Source organism: Myripristis murdjan, chromosome 11 (genome assembly GCF_902150065.1).
Source record: "Myripristis murdjan chromosome 11, fMyrMur1.1, whole genome shotgun sequence".
NCBI lineage: Eukaryota > Metazoa > Chordata > Actinopteri > Holocentriformes > Holocentridae > Myripristis > Myripristis murdjan.
Window position 1 is genome coordinate 12,681,815 of NC_043990.1, and position 14,222 is coordinate 12,696,036.

General features: G+C 43.4%; 1 protein-coding gene across 6 annotated transcripts in view; it reads right to left on the reverse strand.

Annotated features, from left to right (window-relative positions):
- Nucleotides 1-962: 962 nt before the first annotated feature.
- rbms3 (RNA binding motif, single stranded interacting protein) overlaps nt 963-14,222 on the reverse strand; it is a 300,019-nt gene continuing 286,759 nt past the window's right edge. For all 6 annotated transcript variants that reach the window (XM_030063193.1, XM_030063194.1, XM_030063192.1 and 3 more), the window contains 3 exons: nt 10,852-10,941; nt 8,368-8,492; nt 963-6,873 (listed from right to left, as the gene is read on the reverse strand). In XM_030063193.1, the coding sequence (XP_029919053.1) occupies nt 6,870-6,873; nt 8,368-8,492; nt 10,852-10,941 (219 nt within the window). In that variant the 3' untranslated portion in view covers nt 963-6,869. The remainder of the gene's footprint in view (nt 6,874-8,367; nt 8,493-10,851; nt 10,942-14,222) is intronic.

Genomic DNA, 14,222 nt, shown 5'->3' on the forward strand with positions numbered 1-14,222 from the left:
TCTTGCGGAGGGTGGCTGGAGCAATTTTCCCACTGCATTGCGTGAGTGTGAGTGTTTGTGTGTGTTTATGTTCATGTATGTGCTGGGCTGAGCTGTGTGTTATTGAGCCATGGTTCTCTGTGTGTCCACTCCACTGTGAGAGGCAGGCTCTGAGGGTCAACTGCGTATGAGCTCTCGGACGGCGGCAGTGGCTGTGTGAGACGGCGAGGGGGCGGGGGACGGACGGACTGAGCAACTGTCGAAAAAGGCAGTGAAGTAAGCACCTGTTAGACTTCAGCCTCAGAAGACTGACACTGGAGACAAGCAGGACTCAGCTGTAGCATTCAAGGTTTGTATTGATCAGGTATCTCAGAGCAGGTGAGCTCACTGACAACCAGTGTGATTTATTCAAATAGGAGAAATGGCGGGGGCATTATTACCACCGCGCTTTCCTTCAGTATCAATTTTCTTTCTCCCTCCATCAAATAGTAGCTGAAACACTCTTGCCAGTGTCAGATATAATGTCCATCTCGGACACTGATTGGTACTGTTGATTGAGTAGGCTTTTTAGACATTCAGGTTTTAACTCCATTGTTTTTTTTTTGCCATACATAGCACCCTTCTGACACTTGAGGAGGCTTAAGCAAACTACAACAAAGTGTTTGCAGCTACTATCTGGCCCAGGGTTACTTGGTAAGTAAGGTATGGCAAGTAGGACGCGACTCATCCAACCTGGCAACCCTGTGTGTAGAGAATCTGGCCTGTAAATCCTGGATCAGCGCTCTGACCGACCTGCTCTGAAAGGTCTGAGCAGTGTAGTGAGGGAGATCCTGTGATGCAAAAACAAGAGAGAGGCAGTCTGGAGTCTTTCTCAGTGTTCCCTTACCCTGAGAGAGAGGCTGACACTGAGGCCGCGTCCACGCTAAGCCGGGTACGTTCGAAAATGCCGTTTTGGCGGTCAATCCACACTGCAGCACACAATCTTTTTTTTTTTTTTTTTTTTTTCTTGCTGTCCACACGGAAACACTTTCAAGAAGCAGCATTTGTGCCGGTGCAAAACACTGGCCTGGTGTGGATCGAGGGCCAAAACGGAGCAAAAAAATAGATGTGTTTTCAAATGGATCTGGCTTAACGTGGACACATCCTGACTTGAGGCTGAGGATGCACGTCACCTGATGCAAAGGATGGCTGACAGGGACGGAAACACTATGTAAAAAAAAAAAAAAAATTAAAAAAAAATTACAACTGAAGACAAAAGGTGAGTGAATGTACATCAATGAGTGAATGTCTGTGTAGAGAAAGAGAGAAAGATAGAGTCTGTATTGATGTGTGTGTATGTGTGTGTGTGTGTGTGTATTAATGAAAGGAAGAGTGTGTGTCAGTAATTAGTGAGATGTCCAGTTGGTCACCTCCTGGAAACCTGTAGAGGAGGGGAAGCGAGGTGACCGCACTGCGTCTCTCTGTCTCTTTCACACACTGCTGCAAGAAGACGGAGAAACTCCAGGCTCTGACCACTTCTGCCCGGCAACAGGAGCTAACGATCCCTCTCTCTCTCTTACTCACACACCACAGACACACACACACACACACACACACACACACACTCTTCTGCTCTCTATAGCTGGCTGCTGGTTTGTGCTGACACATGGGCTGGCTTGGAGCAGAGCGTTCCTGCTACAGACTCTTTAAAATTGCAGGCATGCTTTCTGTACATTTCCATGAAGGTATTGGTATGCCGTCAAGGTACGTCATTGTGCTATTAAGAAAGAACCATTTCTATTTGTTTGGTAATCTTTGAGATCTCTGTGAAAGATTGGTACTGTACATCGGACGCAAGAGCTTATTTAAAACATCTCTTTCTTTCTTGAATCTCAAACAGCAAATCGGAGAGCGGATGTTGTTTGTTGTGCATTTTCCTATAATCTCTTGGCTATTTGTAATCCTATTTTCCATAATGTCATTACGATTGAATCTCAGGCAGGCCTTGTGTGGGACGCTCTGCTCTCTGATGTGCCACTACTGGATTTGGAGTCCTATTTAGCTTCAATAATGTCTTCCAAACTCTTTGAAACAACAGCTGTGAAAGTCAGAGAACTTGGTAATAGCTATACTGTGTGCTCCCAAAAGCCGGACCGCCGGGCAGAACAGCTCTTGACACACTTGTGCTAGCTTAAAACTGGTCAAGTCATGGTATAGCAGCTCTGTTGTTTACATCACAACACTTGAGAAAAAGGGATTCAACAATGGAGTACGGTGAGTTCGTGCGGCAATGATGAGCAACGTGGAAAAGCGTAAATGAGTCCGCTGCTCTGGCGCATAGCGGGGCCGAGATGAATTCATTTGAAGATAATAGAAAATCACGGCTTCTAGGCGAGCAGAAGCAGATGGCGAGGATGAGATGACAGATCGGATGAGAGGGAAGGACAGGTGTTGATTTGACTGGACAACAAACAGCTGAATGGCTCTTGAGAGAGAGAGAGAGAGAGAGTCTCAGTTTGACTTTTGACCTTTGTTAGTGGATGGAAGACGTGGGGTTGGCTTCAAAACGCGCAACAGTTACTTTCACGGTGGGTTACTGTCGGCTTGAGGCAAATGAAATGAAATGAAAACAAAAAACAAAAAAACACCACACGTATGGCTTTAACAGGGCAGTTCACTACAGGAACCTGTGTGCCTGTTTCTTTTGTGTGTCTTCAAACGGACAGGCGGCCCGTTAAAATTCATGTTGATCCGGTGATCAACAACGGCCAGCGCATCACAAAGATCGGCGGACACGATGAAGGCACAAGCCCTAAACAGCTTCCTTCTTAGCACCGTAGAGTAGCTTCAATATTGTGTAGCATTTCGTTTGCACAACTTGTTCAAACAAGCTCTTCCATGTGCTTTGCTATGTTTGTTTTTTTTTAATACGATCATACAGATAACAAAGATTTTGGAATCATCTGGAAGCTTCATTAAAGGCACTCGAAATACAATTTGATTGTTACTTATAAACGTCGCCATGCATGATGACATAGCGTGCCTGCAATGTGCACTGCGCACCGCATTTCCCCCCCCCAAAAAAGTGCAGCACACTGCCAGACGTACTTTTGGATGAGTCACATGAAGTGCAAGAGCTCAATTGCAATTGTCACCAAACAAAAAGCTCCCTCTCTGTCTGGAAGAAAGGGGTCTTTTGAGGGACACTGGAGTGGATCCTATTGCCCCGGAGGGAGACAAATTGGGCCCGTCAAGCCTCATTGCGAGAGTGACTGAAATTGGTTTGTGGTTCTGCTTCTGCACCATCCAATAAAGAGAAGAAACCTCAGAGAGAGAGAGGGAGAGGGAGAGGGAGAGAGAGAGAGAGGAGGAGAGAGCGACATAGTGAGAGACGGAATGACAGAGAGAGAAAATGAGAGCAGGGGAGCCTGGCCTGGCCGAGCCACATTAATGGTGCTACTGAAGCAGGGAAAAGCGGGGTCTTTTTAGCTCTGTAGCACCACGGCAAGGCAGGGCGGGCAGGCGGGCGGGCGGGCATGGCCGAACAGGACAGACACACAGCGCTGCAGACACACACACACAGGCTGCTGTAATGGGAGCAGAAATTGCCACTGTCCCACAAGCAATTTCTTCGGGGGGACAATCCTCAGAGATGAAGTCATTGAGAAACCTCATGCAGCCGTGGGATGGAGACCGGAGGAAATGAGACGGGGGTTGTTTGCGGTCCGCATTAGGGACAACCAGGTGTGACTGATACTCAGCGGTGGGGTAGATGGAGAAGTTGCCGTCGACACCTTGTTATGGCTGGTGAGGAACCTGCTTAGTTCCAGAGGTGTGCTGACCTCACCTCATTCCCCCCTTTCAAAGTATGGGACACATCATCAGGAGGATGTTCAAGTCAGACAGTACGCGTCACAGGGGCCACAGGGGCCACAGGGTTATTTGTGGCACAAAAGCAAAGTTCACTGCACATAAATCTCTTGAGGTTATTTCCCGATTCAAGGACAGTCCCACTGTAAACTTCCATACCAATGCTATTCGGACTCTGACAGGAAAGAGACATGACTACATAGCATAATGCAGACTGGTGTTTTTTTTTGTTTTTTTTAATTAATGTGTGCATTTGTTGTCCTTGTTGTTGGTCACAAAACCTCCAGCATCTGCATATAGCCAAAAAATCCTGGGTCTAGCCCCATTCAGTCCAATAATCCAATCTGAGGAAGTTTACATAAACCAAGTATGTCAAATGTGAGCGAGTTAACAACATAGCCGAACAAATCTTGAATAGCTGAAACTGCTGGCTGGGGTAATAACCTGATAAACTAGCTTAATTCACTGGTAGCCTAAGGCATAAACGGAGGGGAGCCGAACCCACTCACCACATTGTCAACCGCACCAAATTCTTCCACACTTGGCACCAGTTTGGGCTCTGCAGTGATGTCATGTCCTTTTTTCCTTGTTTTATACGCCGCTTGGTTTTGATGCTCTGTTTTGTTTTGGGCTTGACTGACAACAGTACATAGGTGGGGGTTTCCAACATGGGATAAAATAATGAGCGCTGGAAAGTTTATGCAATCACTGGAAAAGACTTAAATTATGTTTTTTTTTTTTTTTTTTTTTCATGACCGACAACTGACCTGAAAGTATGCAGCTAAAACACAGAACCTGACTCGTCTGGTAATCCAAGCAGGCTGATTAAGAAATTATTATTTTTTTTTTTTAAAACATACTATATGACCCATGTTTGGTACTGTCTGGATGAACACAGATGGAAACTGGGCCAAACAGCCAGCAGGGAGATTCCCAGCGCAACAATACAGCTCAGTATGCTTGGGAACGGCGTGGAGTTAGCTATGTTACGGGTAAATCGACGAGATAAAGAGACAGCCTCAGGATAGAAATCACTAAGACGACAAAAAAAAAAAAAAAAAAAAAAAAAGCCCAAAGCGACCCACACCAACTGCAGAGTGTAGCGAGCAACATTCCCCAATCTGCTTCCTAGTTAGTCTCTCGACATAGAGAGAGAGAGAGAGAGAGAGAGAGAGGGAGAGAGAGAGAGAGAGAGAGAAGTGGAATGCACCCAGTGTGTGAAATCATTGTGAGTGTAAGAAAATGGAAAGACAACAGAAGAGGTGAAGAAAGGGACGTTTGGTAGAACTGCCACTGGTTGCATCACACATTAAAATACTGTTTTTGAGGCGTGTGGGTGTGTATCTAAGTGTTGTGTTGTGCATCTGTGTGTGTGTGCGTGTGTGTGTGTGTGTGTGTGTGTACGAGTGTGACAGTTTGGACAACCGTGGAAAACGTAGCTTAAAACCGATGAAAAGAAAAATGTTGAGAAGGATAGTAAGGACTGGTCCGGCCATCAAGGTCAAATTAAAAACAACAATGACAACAGCAACAACAACAACAATATCAACATTAACATCAACAACAACAGCAACATCAACATCAACAACGACAAAATCAAACTGAAAAAAAAAAAAGAAAAGAAAAGGAAAACAAAAACAAAAACAAAAACAAAACAAAACTCTGGTTCAGAGTGTCTCTTCATCTTTGGTATAAAAATGGCCATCCATGGGCTGCATTTGATCCACAACTAGGAAAGACTACAGAAATTGTCAACAATTTCTTCTATTGCTTTTGCACTGATTGGTTTAAACCGTAAGCTCCTACTGTATCTACTGTTTTTATTTCACTGCCAGAATTTTTTCCATAGATTTTTTTTGTTCATTTTAGATTTTTTTTTTCCTGTTTCTTTTTTTTTTTTTCTTTTTTTTTCTTTTTGCAGTGTGACAAGCAAAGCGGGCTAAAAACATCTTAAAGCTCATAAAAAAGGTAAAATGTCGCAGATAAAAAGCACTAATGTCATCGACAGCAACTTTGCCATGTAAAATAATAATTATGATAATAAAAAACAAGTTCAGCATTTGCAACAGACTGCATCCTCTACAATGCAGCGTGTTTTCTCATGTTTTCTTTTTTCCTCATTGTGAAAAATCTCTTCAAAGCTTCATCTTCCCCCCCGAGTCTTTTTCCCCCAACAGACATTTTGTTTTCTTCTGACACTTAGTTACCTCTGACATAATTATTATCAAAGTTTTCTTCTAATGAAGAAAAGAAAAAAAGCTCTTCTCTATTAAATCTGTACAGCTTATGTGATAGATTCTTTTTTTTCCTCTTTAAATCAACTCCTCCAGTGTCTTGCACCCTCCATGTGGTCCAAGAGACTGATTTTGTTTGCTTTTATTTCCAACCAGACGTCAGACTTTACCTCTGTAAAAAGTTTCTGGCGCCCTTCAAATTAAGGCCATGAAGATTCAAGAAAGAAAAAAAAAACACTTTGTTTTTGAATATATCTAGAAAACTAAAATTTAACACTAGAACATAAAAAAGAGTGAAAAGAAATAGTAGCTTAATATCTGAGGAAGACAATCTCTGTGTGTATCTCAAACTTGACTCCCCTTTTTTTTTCTAATTACAAAATAAACTTCATCGCCTACCTGCGCATTCAACATTTTTTTTTCTTTTTTTTGTCATTTTGATTTTTTTTATTCTTTTTTTTCTCCTTTTACTTGGTTGAGAATTTTCTTTGAGAAACTTTTCAAGCTTCAGCCCAGCCCTTCAGGCAGGTTCCCAGACTAAACAATTTCACTTCTTTGCACTGTGCCCAGCAATTTCCCCATCCCCTTCCTCTGCGCTCTTACTCTCCTCTCGCGTTTTTTTTTTTCTTTTTCTTTTTTTTTTTTTTTTCTCGTAGGCCAGGTAGGAAATGAAAAAAGTGTCTCTTTTTTGGTGCCTGGGCAATCTGGAAGCAATCTCTTTCTTTTTTCTCTTTTCCTCACATTCTCAGTGCAGCCACCTTCTGTCTCAAGGCAACGCTGTCACAGGAACATTCTCCCAGGCCGTCGCTATCTGATGAAAGAGAGGAGAGAGAGAGAGAGGGAGAGAGGGAGAGCAGCTGTAATCAAAGCACAATATTACAAACACACAAAAGCTATAGAGTTGACAGCTGACAGGCCAGTCAGGGAACAGCAGCAAAATGAAGTACGCCCAGCAGTTGTGATCAGGTCAGAGCGACACGCGGCGTCGACAAAATGACAAGCGAATGACAACAGCAGCCCGGAATAATTTCAGTAATTTGATAATAGCACTGCATTTCTTAACACTCTCAAAGATTAGTATTCAGCACTGTGCTGCCTATCATTTTCCTTCTTTTTTTCTTTCTTTTTTTTAACCAAAGGGATATATAACTTGCAGTTTGAATGCCTTTGTCATCTAAAATAAATAAATAAATGAATAAATACAAAATAAAAAATACACCTTGACAAAATTTGATCTTGCATTTTAATATCTCCTCCATTTATCAAATAATTCAAAGGCATGAAGGTAGTTGTCTTTGTGGGTTAGATTTACAGAAGGATTAAAAACAAACAAATAAACAAACAAAAAAAAAAAAAACAGTTGTGTGATGGATTTTGTGTATTATTAAACCAGAAAATGATCAAATGTGAGTCAGCAGCGGTTTCAAAATGACGTTTTAGAGAATATCTGAAAATATCTATATCTACTATGCAAATTTATTATCGCCCTTTGATCTCGGTGATTGCTGTGTTTTCTTGCGAAGTAATTAACATCGGCGGCTTCAAAGCGTCTTCTTCCGGTGAATAAATTAAAGGGCCACTTCACCTATTTTCAACCTTATCATCATGTACTTATGCAGCGTGTGCGCGCTGGAGAGGCGGCTTTCAGTTTTTAATGCGCCACATATGTGGAACAAACTCCCCAAAAAACCCGCTGGTCGACTGCAGCTCTCAGTTCTTTTAAATCATGACTTCTCTCTCGCTCTTTAAATTAAATTTGAAGCTTTTCATTATTATCTTACACTGCACTGCAACTTTTCCTTTGCCTTTTTAACTGTTTTGGCTTATTTTTTTCTATCTTTTCAATTGCATTTAAATATCTTTTTACTGCCTTATGTTGCTTTTACATTTGGTCTTGATAGCTTTTCGGTTTTATGTAAAGCACTATGTTGCTGAAATGTGCTAGACAAATACATTTGCTTTGCCTCGCATTATTCACCATCCAAAACCCAACATCTGAATAGCAAGCAGCAAGAAGAGAGTCTAACTTTAGTTTTCCTCGTTGGTAAATCTCACAGTTTAACAGGTAAAGAGAATGATTAGAGCTCTTAAGGCCAAAATGAGTCTTTTTGCCACCGCTTGGCCCCTGCATCATCACATATGTGGTATGATTAAAGCCGTCCTATGTTTAATGGTGCATATAGGCATTTCCTGCAATGAATGATGCACAGAGATAAGGCTGAAAATTGGCTGAAAAAGTGAGCCTGAAAGATGAAGATGCTTATGTGTGCACAAACTACGGCTCAAGTTCACTGTTTGGACGTACTTGGACTGGTATGAGTAAGCAGGAACATGGTCGGCGGCGCTGTCCACCTGGATCTGTTGCTGCTGGCCGGCCACCTCCTGTGACGAGGGAGCCACTGTCTGGGGGGAGGCGTCCGTCACCACTCCCTGAGGCCCACAGAGGAGGAGAGGTGTTAGGACGTCTGGGCTTAAAAAAGAAGCATGTCTCCGCAGCGTGTGGAACTTTCCAAAGACTTTCCAACTTTCCAAGTGTGTGACTTTTAGGGGGGGAACAAGTGTACCGAATGAAGTGCGCTGTTGTGATTGTTAAAAGAAATACAGAGGGCAGAGGCAGCATCGTCTTTCTGCGATCTGACAAGAAGTTTAACATATCTGTCTCATGTTTTATGTATCAGTGAAGGAGTCAAGTGCATAAGCCAGGGTTCATACATTTTATACAAATAGTTTTCAATGATTTTTTTTTTTTTTTTTTTTTAATTTTAGCATATTTTCCAAGACCAAAAGAAACTATTTTTTGGAGTTGCCACTGAAAAGGTGTTTTGATACTATGTGTGTTGTAAAGGTCGGGCTATATTTCAGATCCTGTCTATAGCAAATTAATATTCATGCCCCTAGGTTAATTTTTTTTTTTTTTTTCATTTTCAAATTCCAATCCAAGCTGAAAGAATCTTTTTTTTTTCTTTAACCAAAGGGATATATAACTTGCGGTTTGAATGCCTTTGTCATCTAAAATAAATAAATAAATACAAAACAAAAAATACAACTTGACAAAATTTGATCTTGTATTTTAATATCTCTGTATATTTCACATCTCATATCTCATATTCTTAGGTTAGCCCTTATTGTATATTTTTAGTTTTTAGTCTTTATAGTCTTTATTGTATATATTTAGTCTTTATTGTATTTTATTTAACTTTATTATATGTTTCTACTGATGCTGCTGTAACACGAGAATTTCCCTGGTTGGGATCAATAAAGTATATCTATCTATCTATCTATCTATCTAAAGAACACAATCTAAAAACTGACCAAAAAGTGCATAGTATTGACTTGCAAAGGTAAAATACAGGTCAGTCATTTTGATCTTTCTTCACCAGTTTCAGACAAACTGCTGCATGAACACATACAACAGAAATCCTTCAGTGCCACTTAATAATGGTACAACCCTGTTATTTAATTGGTTTTTCAATCTTTAACAGAAATGATGCTCCTTTCCCAAGACTTGTCCAAAACTATTGCATTTTCCCATTTTCAAAGGCCTGAAATCATATTTTCATGAATATTGATATCGTCTGTTTTTCTTTCTTTCTTTTTTTTTTTTTTTATTATTATGACCATATGAACCCTGATAACCAACGGAAACAAACCGGTATAAAGTGTTATGTCTTTTTTATGTTTTTCTCACATTTATTGATGTCTACCACAGACAAGAAGCACTTCTTTCAGTGTGACTGTGTGCCGCAGGTAATTCATCACAACAACCTCTTAGCCTTTTTAAGTGTCTTGTATTACCGATAGCCCCCATCATTGAGTCATCTCAATCACCTTTAACAAGCTCTCAAGGATACTGTGTCCCGTCCATACATCAGCCCTGCAGACACGGGCTGATAGACTGAAACATACCCCGCCGCTGACACTGGCATTGAGAGGACGCCAGTGAGGATGAAATAGGTAAGAGGCGCCGTGGGCTAAGCTACAGCTACGTCTGTCTCCCTCCTCCATCCTGCTCCTTCGCGAGCGAGCCGGCCACATTCCCAAGGAGGGGGAGGGGGGGAGAAAGAAGAGGGAAGGGTGACTGATGGATCTGTCAGGGGGAAATTGTCATTGGCTGTGGCTGGTGGGCTAACCAGAGCCCCGTGGCTGAGGGATGTGTGTGTGTTCCAGCTACCTACCAGCCTGGACCAGCTGGGGGAGAGAGAGAGAGAGAGGGAGAGGGAAAAAGAGAGAGAGAGAGACAGCACCACCACCGGCACTGTGTCTCACTTCAGCTCCTGTCATCTGATACACGACTGATAGTCCATCTGAATACGACCGCACTGTCAGCCGTCAGACAGCCGCCCCGCTCTCCTTGCCGGCCCAGCCTGCCTGGCCGCTCGCCGCGTTCATCATTCCTCGAGCCGGACTGCCCGACCTGCCACGAGCTCAGACAGCGACCGAGCAAAGTGACAGAGTCTGTATTGCACTTCAAAAGTCTTTCTGAAATACTCAAAAACTTCTGCCTCATCTTGCTTCGCTTGCAGTTTTCATCCTCATTATTCGCCCGTAGCGTGAGGCCATTTGTTTAGAGAATGAGAGCAATTCGCCGTGCACTTCAAATGTAATCTGTCTATTTAATGACTGTGTTGGTCTGTTGATGTGGTGAGCCGGTTTGCAAGTGTGCGCGCGGGTGCTTGTGCGTGTAAGTGAGTGGGCTGTCAGGAGTAATGACGTTCTCCTCTGGGTGCACATCCACAAGTCTTTGGATTATGGATAAGTGTGTGTGTGTGTGTGTGTGTGTCGGTCTTACTTCGACAGGGACGGCTGTTGGAGGCACAGGAGTGTACTGGGGAATGTAGGTCCCTTGCATAGGCGCCGCGGCGGCTGCAGCAGTCATGTACTGAAACACAAACAAAACAAAACCAACACATGACACTTTGCACAAGAAAGTTCAATTTTCATTTTGTTCAATCCCACTGACATGAGCAATATTTAGAGGAGACATAATATTCAATCAGTCATGTTGTTCTATGATAAGCAAACAACTTTTACTTATCTAAGACTGAAAAAGTATTTTATGAACCAGTGATAATTGGTTATCACAAAATCCGACTTGAGAATCGTTTTCCACTATTTAGGGTAGCACCTCTTTATCTTTTTTGTTTGAACCATAACATTTTATTGTCAAAATCAAACACTTTTCCGACAAAATATACATGAAATCCATCAATAGTGGCCACCCGTACAATAAGGATCTTGCGTAACATGAAATAAATGCTGGCATGCCCCGTCCATGTCTCATTCCATGCAATTATCCCAGAAAACAATGAGCCGGGTGTTTGCTATGCTCCCAGCGTCCTTAGGAGGGCGCTAAGAGAATATGTGTGTGCACTCAGCACAGACGAGCAGACGAGAAGCAGTGTGTCTCCTGGAGCAGAGAGCAGGTGGGGTAGACAGAGGAGGAGGAGTAGGAGGAAGAGGTGTCCTGCTGTTCCTTCAAGACTTCACAGGCAGGCAAATGCACCAGACTGAGACAGCGAGAGAGAGAGAGAGAGAGAGGGAGAGAGAGAGAGAGAGGGAGCAGGAGGTCTGTTGCCTGTGGCCTATATTCCTTTAGTCATGCCTGCCCTGGCTTTTAACTGGGTGCTAGCTCGCTCATGATGGCCATTTTACAGATGTGACACAGGCTCAGTTACATGACAGCCAAAGGGCTTTCACATGCAATATGAATGAGGACACGGCACTCTGCATGAGCCTTTTTTTCCCCACTTGCTGTGAATGTGTGCGTGCGTGCATGTGTGTGTGAGTTTGCACACGCATGCCACCGCAAGTTTGATTTGCCAGTGTGTGTGTGTGCTTATTTTTAATTAGCACATGCCTGTGCATAAAAGATTACATACCACTGTTTGTCTGCCTAACTGTGTGTATGTGTACCTGCACACGTGTGTGTGTGTGTGTGTGTGGGCACATACATCCATGTTTGTGTGTGTGTGCCTGTGAAAAAGATAGACAAAGACAAAGAGGCTTGGAACGATAATGCAGCAGCACAGTGCCAACGGATGTGATCCTAGATAAAAGCCACCAGGCTGCCTCTCCGCCTCTCCTCCTCTTCCTGCTGCTTTTCCGGACCAAGGAAAAAGGAAGGACAATCCCTTTCTTTCTGTCGCTTTCCCCCCCCCCTTTTGCTTCTCAGTCCCCCTGCCAGTAGTAAAAAGCGTGGCGGCAGTATGTTGTAGGAGGCTGTAATGGAGGGGCTGTGCTGGGCTGCGGAGCCTTTCTTGGCCGTGGGCCCGGCAGTGCTGGTGAAGTGTCATTACCGGCAGCGTTGCTAATGGATCGGGTACGGCTCCACCGCTCGCCGCTAATGAGAGCAGCTAAAGGCCATGGACATGGGTGATTAACTCCCCCACCGTCGCCACACATGGCCAGGAGGATGCCCTGGGATGGATGTTAGTATGTGTTTGTATGTGAGTGTGACAGGGTGGGTCTGCGTGCATGCGAATTTAAGGTTATCGCACCTTGAGGGCTGCCACACTCGAGACGGGGTGAGGGAGCCTATCTAGATTTCCTGAGTCTTGTCACATTACCTCTCGGTGTCATCCCTACTTCCCTCTCACACGCCCGCCTCTCTCTCTCTCGCTCTCTCTTCCTTTCAACCTGCTATTGTCTAAAAGGCCCTATCAGATTGGTGAAGTGACCTTCTCCTCCATGGTGAATAGAAACCATGCATACCAATTTCCTCAGGACTTTTTGTCTTCGCCTCTCCTTCCCATTAACTTATTCAGCCTGCTCACCTGTGAGGATTGCATGAAAGCAAATGAAGGGAAGCAGGACATAATTAGCAATATCAAAATCGTTCTGTCAAAGGGAGAATGTCTATTTGAAATGTTATATTTCTCTGAGAATGGCAAAAGGAATTTAAATTAGATTTAACAAGAAAATTTAATAAGATAAGATTTCTTCTTCTCCCATAACCATTAGTTAACCTATTTAATGTGGCAGGTTGAGCAGGGCATATTTCTGCAGTCGCTGCTGTGGCAAGTCATGGGTTGTCAAGACCAGCTACAGTGAAATGGGTTGCTATGGTGATCATGATGATTTTTCTCCAATTTCAGCTCTTTTAAGACTTCCCTGTCCATGGTCGAAGGACAGGTTTGGGCAATATAAAGCTTCCCTAATTGGCAATAAATGGTTTTCCCCATTTGCAGCCACACATGCTTGTTTGCATGCACGCACACGCACATGCATATACATACACACAAGCAAGTATATACGCACATACAAGTTTGGCCACACACACACACACACACACACACACACACACACACACACAAACACACACACAACCTGAGCCTGAAGCAGATGGTGTGTGTGTGTGCGTGTTTGATAAACAGGGGCCTGTGTAGCTCCTTAACGAGGCTGGTGTGAGTGGACTTCTTAATCTCTTCTCCACCGTCACTCTCCGTGCCACAGAGCGATAACTATAAATACAGACTGCACTGCAGTAATGCCAGGACGAAAATCCGCAAAAACATAACCACTTCGGGTACCGTGGGGGTTTGGACCTGCACACCCGTGGGCAATGTAATACCGTGAGTTTGCGTTTTGTGGGTTACATCAAACGTGGTGTATAGCGGAGTTCGCCCATGCATGTACAGTATTCCCTTCTCCACATGTTTCTGGTGGCTGTTCTTGCAGTGTAATATTCTTAAAACACTTCAAGTTACAGGTCATTGTATTTATTGTGAGAGCAAGATAAATCATACTGTTCTCCTAAATGGAAATCAGTATTCTTTTGAGGTGTGTTGCCTTCTACTTGAAGGATACAGGCCAGTGTTGCTCTGTATCTCAGTGTTCTTACTCTAATATAGTTTAAATATACAAATACGTGAAGCACATGAAGGTGATTTTTTTTTTTTTTTACGCAAAGTTTGCAAATATAGGAGTGTGTGCTGAATGGGGTTTCTGGTTTTGCCCTGGCGTTGACTCAGGTGTCAAGAATTGCTACCAACTACCGAAACTCTTCCCTTCCCTGCGTAGTTGCATGCTGTTCTGTGGCATTGTCTGAGAGGTGGGGGATAACAGTTGATCCAGGGAACAGTACCCAGCTACTCAGTGCAGGTTATTAATGGTGGAGCAGCTTGGGGATGGGCCCTGATGACTATTGATCTTAGCTGTGGG